General features: G+C 39.4%; 1 protein-coding gene across 2 annotated transcripts in view; it reads left to right on the forward strand.

Annotated features, from left to right (window-relative positions):
- PDCD1LG2 (programmed cell death 1 ligand 2) overlaps nucleotides 1–22,696 on the forward strand; it is a 119,145-nt gene that overhangs the window by 3,548 nt on the left and 92,901 nt on the right. For both annotated transcript variants that reach the window (XM_053205341.1, XM_053205342.1), the window contains exons 2-3: nucleotides 20,992–21,164; nucleotides 21,480–21,636. In XM_053205341.1, the coding sequence (XP_053061316.1) occupies nucleotides 21,579–21,636 (58 nt within the window). In that variant the 5' untranslated portion in view covers nucleotides 20,992–21,164; nucleotides 21,480–21,578. The remainder of the gene's footprint in view (nucleotides 1–20,991; nucleotides 21,165–21,479; nucleotides 21,637–22,696) is intronic.

Consider the following 22,696-nt stretch of genomic DNA (forward strand, 5'->3'; position numbering starts at 1 on the left):
CATCTTAGCGTGAAGTCAAGTGGAGGATTAAAGCCTGGTCTAGGATGGGGCCATAAAAAGATTTGTAGTTTTATTTTATTTATTATTATTACTATTTAAGTTTATTTATTTATTTTGAGAGAGACAGAGACCGCATCAGTGGGGGGGGGGGGGGGCTGGGGAGGGGGGAGAGAGAGAGAGAGAGAGAGAGAGAGAGAGAGAGAGAATACCAAGCAGGCTCCACACTGTCAGCGCAGAGCCCAACGTGGGGCTGGAACCCACGAACCGTGAGATCATGACCTGAGCTAAAGTTGGAAGCTTAACCGACTGAGCCACCTAGGTGCCCCAACCAAATATATTTTTATCTAAATATTTTAGAAAACTTAGATTATTACTATTTTAAAAGTTATAATTCAGAGTTAACTTTTGCACAATTGCTATCCCTGGCCATATTTGTGAAGACAGATGCATTCCATTTTTATGACTTTTCCCTGCTCCAGGCCTCCAGAGTTTCAAGGAAATCAGTAAACCAACTTACCCTTATTATAATTTAAATATTCTCAGAATTACTTACATTTTAAAAGAAATTAAAGTTTGAGGAAACTGAAACAATTGTTAGTGGTGAGGTTTTGTCATTAAAAGTCATGATAATTACCGTTTATTGGGCATGTACTTCAGGCTAGACACTGGGATTATATTAGCTCATCTAATGCCATGGGCTGGTGATGAGATATACCAAGCAATAGTTTTTATTGTAATTCTTGCTGATTATTTACTTATGTCTTTTCCCTCAACAGAAAAACATAAAGTGGTCATTTAAAAGTAATGTATATAAGACTACTATGACATAATTTCGAATGGAGAATAAGTGGCCAAATTGGCTGAAATGTATATTTATTGGTTTCTTTTTTTCTCATTTAATTTATTTATTTTGAGTAAGAGAGAAAGAGAGAGTGTGAGCGAGTGTGCAAGTAGGGGAGGGGAGAGAGAGAGAGAATCCCAGGCAGACTCCTCGCTGTCAGCGTGCCGCCCGATGCAGGGCTTGCCCTCGCGAACCGTGAGATCGTGACCTGAGCCGAGATCAAGAGTCAGATGCTTGGGGCGCCTGGGTGGCTCAGTCAGTTAAGCGTCCAACTCTTGATCTTAGCTCAGGTCATGATCTCACGGTTTGTGGGATCGAGCCTCACATCGGGCTCTGTGCTGATAGCATGGAGCCTGCTTGGGATTCTCTCTCTCCCTCTCTCTCTCTCTCTGCCTCTCCCCTGCGCTCTCTCTCTCTCTCTCTCTCTCTCAAAATAAAAAAAGAGAGAGACACTTAACCCACTGAGCCACCCAGGTGCCCCTACACTTCTTGGTTTCTTAATTGTGATGTTATCATATTTTAGCTCCATTTTTCATCAATTTATGATCTGATTGCAGACTCTGTAGTATAGAAGAATGGAATTAAATGGAGCAGAAGTTCAGAACCTCTGTCTCCATTGAAGAAAACACAGATCCCCATCTTCCTCCTTCTAGTCAGTGTGATCTTTCTGGATCTTTCTAGATCTCTTGCAGAAAATGAAAGTCAAGGCTGGGGAGATGGGCAGCAGTCTGGTGTGGAGTTAAGTCTCATGCAGGCCTCAGGATTCAGCCCCTCAGTAGGGTCTTTCAGGCCAGGTGGCAAATCTGGGAATGATCCAGATAGGGAGAGGAGATGAGATGTTAAGACCCTAAGGCACTGCAGAAGGGACACCCCCTTCAAGGCTACACCTCAAACAATAGGCAGCCACATCCTGGCTGGAGGGAAGGTAAAGGGAGGTGAATCTGATCTTGCATCATCTCCAGGCTGGAGACCAGCTGAAGGGTCACACTCTCAGATCCAGTGCCTTGAGACTCCTGGGGATGACTACGATGGTGGCAAAACTGAGTTAGGACGGTGTTCTGGTGCCTCCATTTTGGGGAAGGAAAGTTCTCAAGAAGTAAATGGGTTTACCAGAAGTAGGCTTTGTGTCAGGATTGTGGCAAATCTTAACATATTAATCTGATTTTGCTTCCTGTATTTCCCTCTACCTCTGTTCTCCCTCTTTGTAGTCTAGGGTTTGATTTCCCTTCCCCAGCCCATGCCAAAGATGAGATATAGTGCCACTTAAAAAAAAATTTTTGTTAATGTTTCTTTATTTTTGAGAGAGAGAGAGAGAGAGAGCATGCATGCAAGTGGGAGAGGGGCAGAGAGAGAGAGAGAGAGAGAGACATAGAATCCAAAGTAGGCTCTAGGCTCCGTTCTGTCAGACCTGATGCGGGGCTTGAACTCACAAACTGCGAGATCATGACCCAAGCCGAAGTCAGACACTTAACCTACTGAGCCACCCAGGCACCCCGCAGGTGCCACTTTAATACTTGAAATTCCACTCATGTTTCTTCACAGTTCCATTACAACCATATCCGTGGGTCACAATTACTCATTGGCCAACTTCTCTAGGCCAGGCATTTACAAGGCATAGCAGAGGAGTCAAAGATGTGAAATGTGGCCACTGCTTTCAAGAAGCTTACAGTCTAACTGAAGACATAATACATAAATTCAAGAATTAAGTCATAATTCAAATGTTGGAGAATATGAGACTTGAAGGAAATGTCTCAGGACAGTGAGAAGAGAGGACAGCAAACATTATAAAGTAGAAGAAGGAGGAAATCATTGGTGCCAGAAACTTTCACCAATGAGGCCAGATTCAACTTGGACCCTGGAGAATGGAGAAGATGCCTGCGTCTGATGGTGTGTGTTTCTAGTCCGTTCAGGCTGCTATAGCAAAATACCACAGAGCAGCTGACTGGTAAACAAATTTATTTCTGACCTTTCTGGCGACTGTGAAGTCCCAGGTCAAGGTGGGACCAAGGCCAAGGCCAGCATGGTTGTCTTCTGGTCAGGATCCTCTGCTTGGCTTGTACCCAGCACCTTCTAATGGTCTCTTCACATGGTGGAAGGGGCAGAGGATCCCTGTGGTGTCTCCTTCATAGGAACACTAATCCCACTCATGAGAACTTCACCCTGATGACCCAAGAACCCTCCATAGGCTCCATCATCTTCAGACCATCATCTTTGGGGGTTAGAATTTCAACATGTGAATTTAAGGGGACACAAATATCCAGGCCATAGCAGTGAGGGCAGCTGCTGCCCCTCCTTGTCATCATCGTCATCCTCCTCTTCCTCCCCTATCCCCCTCCCCTTTCCCCTTTGGATAAATTTAACAATGGAAGAAAATCTGTGATCCCTTACACTTTAGTGGGAATGTAAATTGCTACAATCTCTGAAAAGGATAATTTGGCAATATCTATCAAAAAGATAAATGACCCAGGAATTCCCCTTATAGAAATTTACCCTACAGTTCTATTCTCGTATGTGAAAAATGACATATGTGTCAGGATATTCACGTATCCTTACTGTGAAGGATATGTGAATTAATAAATATGAAATTAATTTTGATTTTAAAAAAGGGTTTTAAAGCTGAAAGGATTTCAGCTTTGTTTGTGATAGCAAAACATTGGAAATAACCCAAATGTTCATCATTTGGGAACTGGTTAAATGAATGGGGCGTCGCATCCAAACGAGAATATTAGACGGCCACATAAACAGATGAGGAAGTTCTTTCTGTACTGATATGAAACATATCTCTGACATATAGTTATTGTTAAATTGAAAAAAGAAGATATAGAATAGTATAGTATGAGCACTTTGTACATTGTATTATGTGTGCATTTATACTATGAACACTTTGTACACCAGGTACTTAGTATGTATACTGGGTACACTTAGTTTGTATATTATGTACACTATGTATCCTTGCAGATATAAATTTTGTGTTATTTGAAAGGGAAAAAATGTAGATACATATTTACATGTATATGCAAAACATGTATATCTGAAAGAATGCATAAGAAGTTGGTAAGACTGGTTGTTTTTGGAGTGGCATAGTGGGTTCCTAGTGGGAGAATCTTACTGGTAGGACCTTTTGACTTTTGAATCATGTGAACATATTACCTATTGCAAATAAATTATAATTTTTAAAATCTGAGCTCAATTATTTGCCTTCTAGGAACTTTCAAGTACTACTTGTAAGAAATGATAATTCTCCTTAATGTGTAAGACTAAATACAAACATCAGAGGTGAGGGAGTTTAAACAACTAAATTGAACCACCAATGGATTTTCAATCTGGACTGAATTATTTTCTTTCATTTACCTTTTCCCCAGTTTTCACTGGTTTCACTCTCAGTATGGCTTGACTATGGAAAAGCATGATCAGTTTACTTATGGGCTCTGACTGTGGGTTTAGATCCATATGATACTGTTAAAAAAAATGAGTAGAACAAATCAACCCATTGTTTATGGTGTTATAGATATGAAATATGTTTCATTTGATATGAAATCACTAAAACATTTGGATCTTGGGGAAATTTGCAAGAAAGATTCCAGTATATGTATCCAGTCTAAGAACTGAGTTTGTTTCTGCATAACTGCAAGGTAAAACTTTTGGCCAGCATTTGGGGGGTTATTGGTGACTATCAAAATCCCCCAAACCTAGGTTTCCCCTTTCAGATCTTGGCTTCTCCTTGGGAAGGTTTGGCCGTCTGCCCCAAGACCAAGCACCCAGACTTTCACAAGACACAAAAAGCTGTTTCCACCTCAGTGCTTTGCAGTTGTGAAAAATGAAAGATTATGGAGAAGTTACTCAGTAGACAACAAAACTTGCATAACTGAAACTGACTAGAAGAATCTTTTTTTGTTGTGAGAATTAAAGAAAATGCCACATCAAGCATGAATAATGAAAAAAATTTAAATCAGCAACAACAAATGACTGAGAGCAAGCTTCATCCGTCAACTACCTCTCTTAGCAAGACAGAAACAAGTTGTCAATGCTAACATGTATGAGATCCAACAAAATGGCCTCTTTCTAGGACACAGAAGATGCTTGGGGACTTCAAAACTTGATTAAAGTGATTCAGGCATGTAGGAGAAAACTGAAAAACAAAAACAAAGACAAAAACAACAAACACGTTTTGTTGTTTTACCACTGTTCTAAAAGTTGCTTCATCCTGGGTGACTGTGGAAGGTAAAAACTGAAAAAAAAAAAAAAAATCTAGCTGTACTGAGAAATGTACATATATTTAGGAAAAGTGAGAGATTGTGTAGGAACCTGGAGTCAGACCCAAGTTCCACTCTTAGTAACTCTGTGACTTGGGTATGTGATTTAATTTCATGAGTCTTGTTTCCGTATGGGTAAAACAGAGTGAGGTCTAAATGCGACAGTATATCTAATGCATGATGGATGGTCTAGTCAGTTTGTGTATTGATAGTATCAATGCCAAGAAATTACTTATTAAATTATTTTAAAGTCCAGGAGCTATAAATCCAACCAGACTGGTATTGGTAATGGACGACTTCAAAAACCATTTTTAAATAAAAATTAATTTTGTGTATATTACTAAAACTTATTTTTAAAAATTAAAAAAATTTAAAGTTAAAATGTTTAATTTTTCTTTCTATAAAGTAAAATAACTGAGTTAAAGTTGTGTTGGGTTGATGGTCATCGTAATAATTTTGGAGTTTTTCATTATGTTACAATTGACTAGAATTTCTTTTCTTTTTCAATTTGCCCATTTAAAATTCTGGCATTGATCCCTTTTCGATGCATCTGGATCTCTCATGTCAGTAAATGCTGAACTCTACCGTAAAGCAGAAATTACTTGCATAGGATAATGTAACTTATTTAGGGACAGTTTAGAAAATGTTTATTTGGATACCCGTGTTTTGTTTTTAAAGAAAGATGCTTCACTTCTTGGTAATTTCAGAACAAGCTGTTTTCTAGTGGAAAGTAATTCCTCTTTTTACACGTCAAGTTCAATATTTCTGTCTATCCTTCAGTCAAACTGAAAACAAAATATAGCAAAACAATGACCCTTGTTGGTTTCTAACTAAAGAGAAACAAATACACCATCAATGAGAACTTGCCCTCTTTGTTTGAACAAACACGCATTTAGTGCCTACTGTATCTACTTGGCTTCATGAAGAATATAGAGATGAGCCAGACATCCACACTACCCTTAAAAACACCACGATTGAAGCATATTATCATTAGTTATGGGCATAGAGCCGCCTCCTCCTCCCAAAACAAAACAAAAGACACAAATAACAGTGTTAGAGAAACCACTGAATTGCCAGAAAATAATTAAAGCAGTTTGAACTCCATCTTTATCCTCTCTACCACTTAAGTTATATTTTCTCAATCCTTGGAGAGTTTGTGAATTTTATGGCCTCATTGATTCTAACCCAAATGTGGTATTTTTGTAGTTGTATGAGTTCTGCCGTATCAGAGCACTGGAACATATGAAAGAGGTTTAATAAATAGTATTAAGACTTAAAAACAATTTTTTTAAAACGTTTATATTTTGAGAGAGAAGGACAGACAGACAGAACATGAGCGGGGGAGGGGCAGAGAGAGACAGAGACAGAATCCGAAGCAGGCTCCAGGCTCTGAGCTGTCAGCACAGAGCTCGATGAGGGGCTGGAACCCACAAGCTGTGAGATCATGACCTGAGCCGAAGTCGGACGCTTAACCGACTGAGCCGCCCAGGCGCCCCAATAGTGTTAAGATTTTTAAAACATTTACTATATGTTGGGCAATATTCTCCGTGCTTTGTGTGTATTGACTCATTTAGTCTACCTAAAATCTCTACGAGGAAACTACCGTTATCATCTTTTCTTGACAGATGGAGAAATGAAGGAACAGAAAGTTTAGATAACTGAACCAAAATCAGATGTCCAGTAAACTCTGGCTGCAGGATGCAAACACAGTGTGGCTTCAGATCCCATGCTCTTACACTCCCTGCTGTGCTGCAGCCAAAGACTGCCTGGAGGCATGTTAATGAAGAGGTTTCAGAGTTTATTACCACTGGGACCTACCTGGGTTGGACAACTCCAGAAGCAGTCAGATGTCTGTTTGCCTGTATAGTTTTGTTTTTCCAGGCAATGGGGGATAATCTGACTAGTGTTGTTCTAGATATTCTAGTGTATGTCTTTGATGAATCCTTGAGCTCATTTCTGTTCAGTGTATAACTGGTAAGTTCAACTGCTGGGCCATCAAGATATAGACATACGTAAGAGTGGGATTTCTGGGGCATAGTGTGGAAATGTTGGGAAATGTACCAATTCGCATTTCCAGCATCAGTGTGTGAGAACTCTAGTTATTCCACTTTCTCACCAACATCTGGCATTTTGTTGCGTCTATTTTAGGCATTCTGGTAAATCTGTAGACATATCAAATATGGTTTTCATTTGCATTGTCCTGATGGCTGATGGAATTGAGCTCTTTTTCATGTTTATGAGCTATGTGGCAATCAGCTTCCATGAAGGGGCTTTTCAAGTGTTGTGTTCATTTTTTATTAGGTTGTCTATGATTGGTTTGTAGGAATTCTTATCAGATTCTACATATAAGTCCTTTGTCAGATATTTTCTCACCCTGTGTGTTTCCTATTCTTTCTCTTAGTGGGGTCTTTTGATGATCAAAAAGCTCTTAATTTTACATAGTCCTATTTACCAATTTTCCCTTTATTTTTTTATGGGTCCCATTTAAGCAAAGTTTGCCTACTCCAAGGTCATGAAGACCTCTTTCCACGTTTTCTTTTAAAATATCTACTGTTACTTTTCACATTTAGATCTTCAGTCCTTCTGGAATTAATTTTTTGCATATCACGTCATAAAAAGTATTTCTACTTTTTAAAAAAGTGTTTATTGGGGCGCCTGGGTGGCTCAGTCGGTTGAGCATCCGATTTCGACTCAGGTCATGATCTCACACTCATGGGTTCGAGCCCCACGTCGGGCTCTGTGCTGACAGCTCAGAGCCTGGAGCCTTGCTTCGGATTCTGTGTCTCCCTCTCTCTCTGCCCCTCCCCCACTCACATTCAGTCGAGTAAAAAACACTTAAAAATTTTTTTTATTATTATGTTTATTTTGAGAGAGAGAGAGTGAGGGAGGAAGGGAGATAGAGAATCCCAAGTAGGCTCTATGCTCTTAGCACAGAGCCGGATGTGGGGCCCAAACTCACCAACCATGAGATCATGACATGAGTCAAAGTCAAAAGTCAGACACTTAACTGACCGAGCCACCCAGACACCCCACATTTTTAAAAATCATATGGATAACCAATTGTCCCTACACTATTTACTGAAAAGACTGTCTTTCCCCTTGCTGTATAGCAGTGTTACCTTTATCATAAACCAATTGACTGTATCTCTGTCTACATATCTATTTATCTGTTCATAGACTCTATTCTAGTACATTGATCAACTCATTTTTTGTCTAGAAAATTTTGTTAAAGCAGTATTAATGAGTTTGAAATTTGCCTCTTTGTATTAGGGCAACACTTGAATTGTGGGTTTTCATCTGTAGCTCTAGCCAGGCCATGGCACCCACCAAGGCTTTCATCCTGTGGGTATTTATATAATGAAAAGACAATGCATCTGTTTCTCCTACTGTTTTCCCTTCCCCCTCCCCCCCAAATCTTTATTCAGTCTCTTTCTCTCTGCATGTGTTTGTCTCTTTGTAAGTATAAAAGCAACTCATCGTTGACTTTTTTATTGGATATCTTCTCTTCTTTGGGCAATATTTTAAAAGCAGATGAATATAGGATTTAATGTATTTTTGTATAATAAAGAAATTAAGGTACACTTATCTATGTATACTTAAATGAATTTTTCCTACTATAAATTTATTGCACCCTAGTTTTAGAAAAATATTTTGCACTCTCACCCTAAAAAAATGGGTATTTGAATTCTACAAGGAACTGAAGGAAATGATTTTGTCCCAATCTAACAACCACTACAAAACAATACATCCTTTCTGTTATAATTTAAACATCTATAATAAAAAATAAATATTGTATATAACTGCATTCCTAGAATGTTTGCTGACAGCTACAATATTGTAGGGTCAAATGAACTTTATCTCATACTCACATGTTTGGGTAGAGTCATGTAGCAATATGCAAAGCAGATCCTCTGTTGGGATGTCTGTTGGCCTCACAGGGAAATAGACTAAAACAGAAACAGTGGGCCATGCCCATCATTTGTGCCTTTCTGTTAATGGTTTATTAAGGTTCCCAGTCATCAGAGCTAAAACCTTTGGGCCATATTTACTCTTCCGTTTTCTCATAGCTCAGCTTCAATATTGACCTAATCTCCTTTCACAGAATTTCTTCTTCCAACTTCTTCTTTTGTGAATTCACAATTACTGCCCTCTCTTGGCCCTTCTATTAGGATGTTCATATTGACTTAAACAAAAGGAAGATCATTATCTCAGCAAGAAATATACATGTAGAATGGCTCTGTCTCTGTTTCTCTGCAATTCTCTTGGCTTCACTCTGTGGTGGGGGTGGCGGGTTGACTCTATACGTAAGCTTGTAGCAAGACAGCTGTGGTAGTCCCACATTCCACACTGAGCAGCCACACCTCATGTGTCTCACTGGCCACGACCAGGCCCCATGCCCATCCCCCAAACCAATTGTTGGCAAGGATTTACCCAGGAGCCAGGGATGAGACCATCTTTTTCTGGGTCACATGAGGATAGATACCTTAACAAAGTCGGGGCCTTGCCACAGTGGAAGATGGGGGTTTGAATGGTGGTAGACAACCAACAGTGTCTGCTCCAGACCCTAATCACCTCAATTTAAGTAATTGTAAGCTTCCTCCTAACCATGCTCCCTGCCTTTTGTTTCAGCCCCCATTTTCTCAGCATTTATAATAAAGTCACCAGAATTCTCCTTAAACATATTTCTGTCATCACAGCACTTTCTTAGTATTACGGTGGCTCCTCCCTGAGTGAAGGATAAGGTCTGAACACCTTGGCCTCCCCATTCAAGATCCCCACAGTGAGCCTCCAACCTATCCCTTTATCCTTTCTTCTCCCTACTCCATTATAACAAGGGTGGGCATTTTTAAATTTTCTGTAAAGGGCCAGATAGTAAATATTTCAGGCTTCATGAGCCATGTGATCTCTGTTGCAACTACTCAACTGTGCCATTAGAGTGCAAGAGCAGCTATAATTAATATGCAAACAAACTAGCATGGCTGTGTTCTAATAAAACTTTATTTACAAAAACAGTAGACAAGAGTTAGCCCCCAGGTCACACTTTGACAATCTCTGCCTTTTAAGAAACCCCTTACTCCACTGAACAAGCAGCATCCCATTAGAGTCATAATGATGACAAGGTAATGGTTTGAGGCAGTACTACATATGCAGGATATCTGGCAGGGTCCAGGCTTCATGTCTGATACATCATCAAAATTTGCAATAGCAGCAAGACTTTCTGTAAATGTATTAACTCAGCGAGATCATTATAGTGATTCAAAGATCAAAAGATCCTATAGGGCTGTGTTTCAAATCTTCTCCAAGCTGTGGCACACAGATTTGCTGGACTGAGACAAATAAATGGGTTTATTTCTCTCCTGTGCAGATAACCTCTTGGTGAGTCATCAGTTCAAGCTCATCTTCCTACCCTCACCAGCAGATACTCACCCTAACTCCTACAATCTTTTTTTTTTTCTGATCATGCTATTGCTTTTTTTTATTGTAAAATATACATAACAAAATTTACCATCTTAACCATTTTTAAGTATACATTTTTAAATGCATTCATGTGCAACTGTCACCACCATCCATCACCATAGCCCTTTTCATCGTAAAAATTGACATTCTGTACCCATGAAACAGTAATTCCCTATTCCCCACTTGCCCTTGCCCCCGGCAACCACCAATCTATTTTCTGTCTCTATGATTTTGATTACTGTAAAATATTTCGTATATGTGGAATCATACAGTATTTGTCTTTTGTGGCAGGCTTATTTCACTTAGCATAATGTTTTTGGTGTTTTTTTTAAATATTTATTTTGAGAAAAAGAGCATGAGCACAAGCAGGGAGGGCGAGAGAGGGAGACAGAGAGAGAGAGAGAGAGAGAGAGAGAATCCCAAGTAGTCTCCATGCTCAGCACAGAGCCCAATGTGGGGCTCAAGCCCATGAAATGTGAGATCATGATCTGAGCCGAAATAAAGAGTTGGGTGCTACGGGGTGCCTGGGTGGCTCAGTCGTTAGGCGTCCAACTTCGGCTCAGGTCATGATCTCATGGTTCGTGAGTTTGAGCCCCATGTCAGGTTCTGTGCTGACAGATCAGAGCCTGGAGCCTGCTTCGGAGTCTGTGTCTCCGTCTCTCTGCCCCTCCCCTGCTCGTTCTCTCTCTCTCTCTCTCTCTCTCAAAAATAAATAAATGTTAAGAAAATTTTTTTAAAAAGAAGTTCAATGTTCTATTTCTATAAAAATAAAAAAAGAGTTGGGTGCTTAACCGACTAACTCATCTAGGCACCCACTTAGCATAATGTTTTTAAGGTTTATCCAGGTTGCGGCATATGTCAGAATTTCTTTTCTCTTTAAGGTTGAATAATATTCCATTGAATGTATACACTATATTATGATTACCCATCAATCTGTTGATGGGACACCTAGGTTGCTTGCAAGTTTCAGGTATTGTGAATAGTGCTGTCATAAACATGGGTACACCTCTTTGAGACCCTGTTTTCAATTATTTTCTGTGCATATACTCAAAACTAGAATTGCTGGGTCATACAGTGATTTTTTGAGGAATTGATATATTGTTTCCCACAGTGGTTGCACCATTTCATTTTACATTCCCATTAACAGTATGCAAGGGCAATTTCTACACATCCTCACCAACGTGTTATTTTCTGGTTTGTTTGTTTTGTTTTGTTTTGTTTTGTTTTTTGGCAGTAGCCACTCTAGGGTGTAAGGTGGTATCTCATTATGGTTTTGATTTGCATTTCCCCAATGATTAGTGATGTTGAACATCTTTTCATGTGCTTGCTGGCCATTCATGTATCTTCTTTGTAGAAATGTCAGTTCAAGCCCTTTGCCAGTTTTTAATCAGGCTTTTATTGTTGTTGACTTTTAGGAGTTCTGGATATCAATCCCTTATCAGATATATGATTTGCAAATAGCTTCTCCCATTCTATTGGTTGCCTTATTGCAATGTTTACATTGTCTTTTGATGTGCAAAATTTAAAATTTTTCATGAAGTCCATTTGTCTATATCTTCTTTTGTTGCCTGTGCCTTTCATGTCATATTCAAGACAAATCCAATCTCATCAAGTTTTTGCTCTATGTTTTCTTCTAGAAGTTTTATTATTTTAGCTCTTACATTTGAGTCTTTGATACATTTTAAGTTAATTTTTGTATATGGTGTTAGATAAGGGTTCAAATTCATTATTTTGCCTGTGGATATCCAGTTTTCCCAGTACCATTTATTACAAAGACTGTCCTTTACTTACTGAGTGGTCTTGGCAAGCTTGCCAGAAGTTATTTCATCATATATGTTGAGGGGTTTATTTCTGGGTTCTCTATTCTATCCCACTGACCTATATGTCTGCCTTTTCCCCAATATTGTACTGTTTTGATTACTACAGCTTTGTAGTAAGTTTTGCAGTTAGGAAGTGTGAGTCCTCTAGCTTTGGTCTTTCTTAAGATTGCTCTGGCTATTTGAGGCCCCTTGAGATTCCATATGAATTTCAGGATGCATTTTATTTATTTATGCAAAAAATACCATTGGGATTTTAATAGAGATTCACTGAATCTGTAGATTGCTTTGGGTAGCACTGGCATCTTAACAATATTAAGCTTTCCAACCCATGAACATGGGGTGTGTTTCCATTTGTGTCTTATTTAATTTCTTTCAGCAATGTTTTGTGGTTTTCATTTTGTGAGTCTTAAACCTCCTTGGTTAACTCCTAAGTATTTTTTTCTTTTTGATGCTATTGTAAATGGGATGTTATATCTTCTTGCTGTATTAATTTTTTATTAATATGTAATGTCCTTCTTTGTCTCTTGCAAACTTTTTGGTTTTAAAGTCCATTTGTCTGATATTAGTATAGCTACCCCTGCTTTCTTTGCATTACTAGTTGCATGGAATATATTTTCCAACCTTTTACTTTCCATCTGTTTGTACCTTTGGAACTAAAGTAAGTATCCTCTAGACAGCATACAGTTGTATCATGTGTTTTGATCCATTCTGTCAATCTGTGTATTTTGATTGGATAGTTTTAGCCATTGAAATTTAAAGTAATTATGGATAAGATGGGACCTAATTTTGTCATTTTTCTATATCCTATATAGCCTATAGCTTTTTTTGTCCCTCATTTACTGCATTACTCTCTTCTTTTGTGTTTAATTTTTTGTAGGGAAATGCTTAAGTTTCTCTCTCTCTCTCTCTCTCTCTCTCTCTCTCTCTCTCTCGTATATTCTATAGCTATTTTCTTCATGATTCCCATGGGATTACATTTAACATCTTAAAGTTCTAACACTCTAATTTGAATTTATGCTACCTTAACTTCAGTAACATACAAAAATTCTGCTCCTTTACAACTTTGTCCCCATCCATTTTGACTATTGAAGTCACAAAATTATATCTTTATATGCTGTATCCCCCAAAACATAAACTAATAATTCTTTTAAGTGCATTAATTTCTTAAATCATTTAGAAAACAAAAAGTGGAATTACAAAATGTTGTTACCATAATACTGGCTTCTATAATTGCCTGTGTATTTATCTTTATCAAGATTTTTATTTCTTCATATGGCTTTGAGTTACTGTCTGTTGTCGTCTCATTTCACCCTGCAGGACTCCTTTGAGCATTTCTTTGCAGAGCAAGTCTAGTAGTAATAATTATCGGCTCACTGCCTTCTGGCCTCCAAAATTTCTGATAAGAAATCTGCTGATAATCTTATCTGAGAATCACTTGTATGTGATGAGTTGCTTCTCTCTTGCTGCTTTCAAGTTTCCCTCTTTGTCTTTGTCTTTCAAAAGTTTGATTATAATGTGTCTCAGTGGAGTTCAGAACTGAAAGTTCATTGAGCTTCCTGGATGTTTATGTTCATGTCTTTAATCAAATTTGGGAAGTTTTCAGCCATTATTTCTTCAGATATTCTCTTTGCCCCTTTCTCTGTGTCTTCTCATTCTGGAACTCATGTGATGCATGTTCTGGCTCACTTGGTGATGTCCTACAGGTCACTTTGGCTCTGTTTACTTTTCTTCAGAGTCTTTCCTTTCTGTTCCTTGGACTTGATAATTTCCATTGTCTTATCTTCAAGTTCACTGGTTCGTTCTTCTGCCCTTTCAAATCTGCCATTGAATCTCTCTAGTGAATTTTTCATTTCAGGTATTGTACTTTTGTGCTCCAGAATTTCTTTTGGGTTTCTTTTTAGGTTTTCTATCTCCTTATCAGTCTTCCTATTTTGTTCATATGTCATTTTCTTGACTTCCTCCATATCATCTTTTAGAGCTTTGTGCACCTTTAACACACTTGTTTCAGAGTATTTTTCTAGTAGATCTGCCATCAGGTCTTTATCAGGGACAGTTTCTGTTGATTTATTTTTTCCTTTGAATGCACCATACTTTCCTGTTTCTTTGTATGCCTTATTTTTGTTGTTGTTGTTCTGGTAGAAAATAAGACATTTGAATCTAATCATGTGTTAATTCTAGAAATAAGATTCTCCATATTCCCTAGAGTTTGCTGTTTTGTTGTGGTTTTTGTATATTGTTTTTATTTTGTTGTTGTTGCTGTTGTTATTGTTGTAGTCTGTCTCTGTGCCAAGAACCTGTGCCAATTTTACCAAGGTGTAAACTTAAGGTCTTCTCAGGTCTGTTATGAACCTACTCCTTTCTCTGGCCATATGCAGTCACTTTAAAAATTTCCCCATATCTGCAGTTATAAATGTCCTAGTATTTGTTGTCTGGCTCCCCAAAGGGAAAAAAAGAGAAAAATGTGAAGTTTTAGGGGATAGTAAGAAAAAGGGCTTTGACCCTTTAAGTCCCCTGGAAGTCATGTCAGCTGGAGGGGGAGGGGATTGCAGCAATGAGAGGAGGTGCAACAAAAATGGCCACTGCCTCTTTGTCTGCACCTCTGTGGTTAGATGCGGCAATCAGTGATAAGAGCAAAAATCCTCAATATTTGGAGAATAGGGTCTTTTTTGCCTGCCCTGGCTCCCACAAGCTGTGTGTGGGCTATTCCAGGAATATGTGCATAGCTAGCCTCCTGCCATAGGACTAGGGGTAGGAAATAGGCAGCTGCTATTGTGCTATGAGCTGAAATGTATCAAAATTAACTGCAGTTTACCATGCCTTCCCCTGGAAATTGCAAGTCTTCAATAGATTCCAGAGGTCCAAAATAGTTGTATCAGACAGATTCTGCCACTGTAATTATTGTCCAGGTGGGAAAACAAACTCCTGATGCTTTTCTACTCCATCATCTTTCCCCTGCTGACTCACACAGTCTTATCACTGCCTCTGCCTCCCTGTAAGAGACTGAAGAAACAAAAGGAAGAAACCCAGACATAGTTTGCATCCAGGATTACACTTATATGTACCGGACAGTGGTTGGGAGAGTGTTTTATTGACTCACAATAATTCATGCCAAGTATTAACGTGTTTCCAATGGACATAGGGATCACAAGCATGGCTGAAGACTAACGTTTGGCTTTAGTTAATTAGTTGGCACCTATGTCAACAAAAAGTTTAATAAAACTCTGTTAGAAAATAGGGTAGGAGAGTGATTGAGAGCAGGGACTGTAGAATTAGGCTGTTTGGGTTTGAATTCTGGGTTTGCTGCTTCCTGTTTCTTTGACCTTGGTTAAGTTGCTGTACTTCTTTCTTTCTTGATGTATGTAATGGAGCCAATGATAGTACCTGAGTCAAGAGCGCTGTTAGGATAATTACATGAGTTAATATGTGTAAGAAAACTCAAGCACATTGTAAATGCTGAACATGAGCTGGTAGAAGAATATGTATGTTCTGTCCATAGGCATGGGGTAAAATTTCTATAAGAAAAGGACAGAGTCAGTAGATACTGACTGGGTAGGCAGTCTGCTCTGTGTAGTCAATCAAGGACTCAGATGGATAATGGCCCTGTTATATTCAGTATGTGGTTTCTGAGGTTTCCTTAGGGGGCCTCCATACAGCTTGTTAAACTAGGAGAATATAGAGGAGCTCAGTGGAAAGTTTTTATGAATTGGTTTCATTGGTTAAAATTTCATTGGTTAGAATTTCATTGGTTAGAATTCAGTCACAAGATCATACCCAATTGCAAGGGAGGCTGGGACACATAATCTAGCTGGGAAAAGGAGTTTATGAATTTGGAGGGAGAGCTATCAGTGTTGGCTACAGCTGAACATCAAGACCAAATTAGTATTGGTATCCCAGCAAGAAAAGACTACATTGAATTAAAATAGCTATAATGTCATTGGCCTCTATTGAGGTTGTTTTAACAAAGCACTTTTTGAAACTGGTCATTGAATATACTCTAAAAATATGGATGAGGACATTGTTCACGTCATTACATAATGTGCTTTCTAAGGAACTCTAGGAAAAATTTCCCTTTGATCTTAATGCCAAAGTAATTGTGTTTCCTCAAGTGAGAAGTTTTTTTGTTTTACCATCAACCTTAGAAGTATTAGTAATTGTTTAACTGTCCAACATTGGATTGGAAAACTTATAGCAAATTTAACTTTTTAATTCAACTGATATTTAATGAGTATTTACTGCCTGGCAAGCTTTGAGCTAGATACTGAAGATATAGGAAAGAACAAAACATACATGGGTTGGATCCTGCCTGGTGGAACTCACAATCTGGATGAGGGTCTGGGAGTGAAGGTGGAGATACATAATAAACAAATAAATGACTACATAAGTGCAACAATACCAATAAATAAGAGACCAAGGTAGGGGCACCTGGGTGGCTCAGTCAGTTAAACATCTGACTCGATCTTGGCTCAGGTCATGATCTCACAGTTCGTGGGTTTGAGCCCCACATTGGGTTCCACACTGACAGCGCAGAGCCTGCTTGGGATTCTCTTTCTCCTTCTCTCTCTGCCCCTCTCTCCCCATTCAAAATAGTGGATAAACTTAAAAAAAAAATAATAAAAAGACCAAGATAAAATTTAGGAGTCATGAAATGACTTTACAGACAATGAATAGGGAAGGAATTTCTCTGAAAAGGTAACATTTAAACTGAGCCGTACAAAAGTTGTTGTACTTCCAGCAGGATGTACAATTTGCACAAAAGCCTTAAGGTGGGATTGAGCTTGACATGATCAAGGGATAGAAGGGAGGCCAGAGTGACAGGAGAGTAGCAAATGAAGGAGGGAGAAAAGCACAAGATGAAATTGGAAAGCTAGCCATATAGGACTTTGAGTGCATGGTCAAGAGTTTGGTTTCCATTCTAAATGCAATGGGAAATTGCTGAAGGCTTTAAGCAGGAGAATGACTGATCCTGCTTGTGTTATGAGATCACTTTTGCTACAATGTAGGGACATGGAAGCAGGGAGAACAATCAGGTGATGGGTGTCAAGGTCTGGAAGAAAGCAGATGGCAGCTCAACCACAGCAAGCCTGTGTATTCTGACAGGGAGCATGCATTCCTGGCTTGTGCCCAGGAAGAAGAGGAGACTCCGTGGTTTGGGCTTTATTCTACTTTCCCTACCCTTTCTTGACCCACTTTCCATTTGTGCTTGTTTGTTGTATGTTAGAGAGCCTTGTGAACAGCTTTAAATTCTTTCTGGATATTCTGTATAATTCTACAATCCTGGGGTATAGATCCTTCTTTGTTCCAAAAGTGATTCATTATATTGCTTAGAAAGAATAAATATTGTTGGGGCGCCTGGGTGGCTCAGTTGGTTAAGCATCTGACTTTGGCTAAGGTCATGATCTTGAGATTCTTGAGTTCAAGCCCCACGTTGGGCTTTGTGCTGACAGCCAGAGCCTGGAGCCTGCTTTAGATTCTGTGTCTCCCTCTCTCGCTGCCCCTCCCCCACTCGTGCTGTCTCTCTCTCTCTCTCTCTCTCTCTCTCTTTCAAAAATAAATAAACATTAGGAAAAAAAGAATAAATATTATTTCTCAAGAGGTTTGGTATTTCTGGGTAGTCAATTGGGAAGACAGTTGGGACTTCTAGAGAAAGTGGATCCAGAGGACCCAAACTGCTACTTAAGAACAATTTATAAATGTAGATTATGGAGCTCAGAAAGAAGTTTCTCTTTGATATTTCTCCTAGATTACATGAAAGAGAGTCACTGGGGAATTCTGTGGACAGTCAGGGAAGCTTCAACTTTGGTGGCTATAAAGAGAGGAGTTAAAATTGGGGAACAAAGGGGTGAACGTGGAGAGAGGGAAGTAAGACAGGAGACTACTTCCTCAAAGTCAGGATGGTTATGAGAATGCTCTGGTTTGAACTTCAAGAAGTTACTGGAAATGAATAATGTCACACACACACACACACACACACACACACACACACATCTATTGAAAAGATATAGCAAATGTCTGTTGCAAGTCAGCTTTTGGCAAATTAAAGTACCATGATGATCCTTCAATTTGCTAGGGGACAAGAGGCATTGACTGTCCCAGTGTGGGTACGGACAGGGAGTGAATATCCTGGCCATTGTATCCATAATGAGCATGCATTTCTCCCTCTCTTCAGCCCTCCTGGCTAGCCCAGTTTCCTTCCTTCCCAGCCAGCACACCACAGCTTGCTAACTCAGTCCACTAGGTCCACTCCTATATTCCCAGAATATATGTCTCTTCATCCTTAGTGTCATGTCTGGCTGGGCCTTTAGCAGCCTTTGGTACCTCATTTGACTCAACTATTTTCCTGTTCTATTGAGCATTAAGGTAATAATTTAACTACCTTAGGCATACAGTATATAGAGTAAATGGTTTGTTGAATTTGATTGCTTAATATTTTTAGAAAACTAACAATTTGTAGAGATAAATTTGTATGTATGAAACCTATGTGTGTATACATAGGTGATATAAAGATATATAGACACACACACAGAGTGTTTGCCTGCAAGAGAGATCAATAACGCGTATGTCTATTGGACACAAAGTAGCTGCCGCCTATGAAGAAAGGGACAGAGAGAACAGAAGGGGAAGAGTAAAGGAACTAGAGCTGACAAAGAGTAGAAGCAAAAATGTCAACATACCCCCTACTTTTAATGCAAAGCATGCCACTGTCAGATAATGTCACAATTCCTGCCACTAGAATCCATGGTTCTGTCCCTAAAGATCTTGTTCTCTTTTATAATCCCAGGCCAGGAGGGGCTCCATTCAATCCCCGTTTATTTGTCAGGTTTGATACTCTTAAGAGGTCTCACTTTAAACAGGCTCGAGAACTCCCATTGGTTTCTCTTAAGGTTATCTCTCATATATATATATTCATATATATATATTCAATATATATGTATATATATATTCAATATATAATATATTCTGATTATTTCAGGAGTGTCTGGTTGCAGATAGAATCAGAGATGCTCACTATTACAAACACAAAAGAGAGCAATAATAAATAAAAGAACTTGGAGCTAGACTATGGGGGCTAAATCTCAGTTCTCCCATTTACTCAGTATATGTCCTTCAGCAAAAGTGTCTGCCCTCTCAGTGCCTCAGTTTCCCTATTTATAAAATGATACCAGTGAGCATACCTACCCTCTAGGGTTGTTGTAAGAGTTAATTGGGTTAATACACATAAAGCACTTGGAACTGCCCTAGCAACATTTAGAATGCCGTGAAGGTTAGCTTGTATCGCTGCTTTCCTCTTCAGCTAGGAATTACTACAAGTAGGAGTAGACTGCTCATTCCACCAGTTCTTCCTGATCACTCCTCTCCCACACCAAGCCTGTGTGATGGGATGCCCCACCCTAGAGCAGGATCCGAGGATGTCAGGAAAAGAGGCTGGAGCGCAGCGTGTGGAGTGGTGGACCTTGGGTTTAAGGTGAAGTGCCAGGTGTTTCTTTCCCTTCACCCACCTGTTAGAAGAGCCCATCTGACTGCCCAAGTCTTGTTCAGTCCAGCCCATGTCCAATTCCTTCCCATACTCAACTCATCTTTTATTACTCTCTGGCCAGTAGAAGGTGCTGAATCTCATGGCCACCTCTCATCCTTCTTACTGTACGTCTCAGCTCTGTTTGCTAGGGAAAAGGCCCAGGATTGCTGGCCAGGTGATAAAGAAAGTGTGGGGCTGGGGAAAAATCTTCCCCAAACATGATTGGAGCAAAATACCCTTGGACATTATACCCTCAGCAAGTTCCTCAAAATTTAAGTGACATTTTTCAGACAAATGAACTTTCCTAGTCTGATTTCCTGGAAAAGCCAGATATTCAAAGAAATTGTACGGCCCTGGTGGCCAAACGAGGTCAGTAAATTCTCCCACTGAGCCCCTTCTCAGGCTTGAAAAATTACCTGCTGGCACAGGAACATGTTTGAAACTTGTGGGCGGGGACTGCCTCCGAATATTTGCCCTCCCACAAACTCACCACTGGCCCACTTCAACTCCCACAACTAGGTCCTGAATTGCGGCAAAAGCCACATTCATGTAAGTACTGTCAAGCCAGATGACTAGCCAGTCTGTTTTTCCACAATATGTGTTACTCTCCTGGGACACATGTCTTCAGGTATATACCTTTTGATGCAGACAGACTACTTACAGCAGGTTTTTCCAAGGAAATAATCAGACAGGGACCCATGTCATATATACACATAGGTGAGGTCATTTGTGTTTCCATTGTTTTATAATATCAGAAATACTGGAAATCACCTAAGTGGTTCTCAGTAGTGATGGCTTAAATAAATTATGGTGTAGTGATGCAATGAAATACTCATGAGTCATTACAAGTAATCATGGGACCTGTAATTGTTGACATGGAAAGATGCCCATGGCAATTTTGATGAGTGATAAAAGAAGTTCAGTGAACAAACAGCATCTTAATATAATGGCATTTATTAAAATTACATTCATACATACATGTGTGTCCAGAGAGCTATAGAAAATTATGTTCACCAAAATACTAGTGATTATCTCAGGTGTATTTGGGTAATCTTATTTATTTATTTATTTATTTATTTAATTTATTGTTATTATTATTGTTTTTAGAGGGAGAGAGAGAGAGAGTGCACGAGCAGGAGAGAGGAGCAGAGGGAGAGAGAAGGAGAATCTCAAGCAGGCTCCATACTCAGCGCAGAGTCCCATGACCCTGGAATTATGACCTGAGCCAAAATCAAGGGTCGGATGCTCAACCACCTGAGCCACTCAGGCGCACTATTTGGGTAATCTTTACTCTTTTCTTTAAAAAAATATATATTTAGCAATGATATAATGTGTCATTTTGCAATCTGAAAAAACAAACTAAACTTTTTACATTTTAATTCTGAGGGGAAAAGAAAGAACTAGGTTTTAATCATATTTTTATGAATACAATCTTGGGTTGACCATACCAACCAGGTAACAGCATAAGACTAATATAAATAACATTTATTGAGAACTTAATATGTGTTAATAGGCTCTGTTCTAAGCACTCTCCATGTCTCAAACCATTTAATCTACACAACATTCTACATTTGACATTTACCCCTGTTTTACAGATAATGAAGCGATACCAAGAGAGAAAGTCCTTTGTTCAAGGTCTCAGGGCTGGTACAAGGTGAAACAGAGAGTTGGGCAGAGGTCTCTGATCATGACCCATGTGCGGCTCCATGGACAGTTCACCTGCTCTTTATCTGCAGGGAGGTCTGAGAATGGGTGAGTGGGTGATAGGAGTTGCACTCTATCCTCTTCCTCTATTGTTCTGAAGGGTCTTCAGCCTCCCATTGGCTACCTGTTCACTTACCTCCTCTCAACTTCAATTTCCTCTTTCGTGAAATAAGAAAGACTTCTTAGACCTCCTGACTTACAATGCATTACTCCCCTCTGTACCATGTATGGACCTAGGAGCTACTTCTGTTGTGGCACTTACACTGTGCCCCACTGTCATCACCAACATCCTATCTCAGGCTGAGAGGCTCCTGGACCCCTCAATGGGCAAGTCGTCAAGGCAGGCTAGAAGACAGCTGAGTTGGGCGTTCTCTGTGCCTGCATTTACCACTCTCTACAATAATTCTGTTCATGTGTCATTCTCCCCACTGGACATGGCTCCTCAAAGCAAAGACAATGTCTTGAGCACCTCTGCATCCCCAGTGCCAGGACCATAACATTGTTCAATTAAACAACACCCTTTGTGGAGTGAATAACTAGAAATTATGGCCATGTGGCCTTATGCTATCAGAGTAACAGTCTGGGAAAGCAATGCTTGCATCTGAATTTATTTTTAGTGTTCTGTTTTCTACCTTGTCTGGCACCACATTCAGAATAGAAATGTTCATTAAATAAAGAAGTCACTAATTTTTAACATGCCACTTATGCAAAAGGCACCAGCAGGCCCTGTTTTATATGAATTACCTAATTCAAGAAATACTAGGCTTTCTTTTTTTTAATTTTTAATGTTTATTTATTTATTTTGGGAGAGAGAGAGAGACAGAGAGAGCAAGTGGGGGAAGGGCAGGGAGAGAGAGGGAGACAGAGAATTCCAGGTAGGCTCTGCACTGTCAGCGCAGAGCCCAATATGCGGCTGGAACTCACGAACTGTGAGATCATGAACTGAAATCAAGAGTTGGATGCTCAACTGACTGAGCCACCCAGGTGCTCCAAGAAATACTAGGCCTTCTATCTAAGTTAGAAAATATTACAAAACTCCATCTCGTACTTCAGCCATTTTACCACAATCCCTCAGAGCAGCTAGTGGGGAGTAGAGGCTGATTCAACC

Source organism: Acinonyx jubatus, chromosome D4, assembly GCF_027475565.1.
Source record: "Acinonyx jubatus isolate Ajub_Pintada_27869175 chromosome D4, VMU_Ajub_asm_v1.0, whole genome shotgun sequence".
In the NCBI taxonomy this organism is placed as follows: Eukaryota; Metazoa; Chordata; class Mammalia; order Carnivora; family Felidae; genus Acinonyx; species Acinonyx jubatus.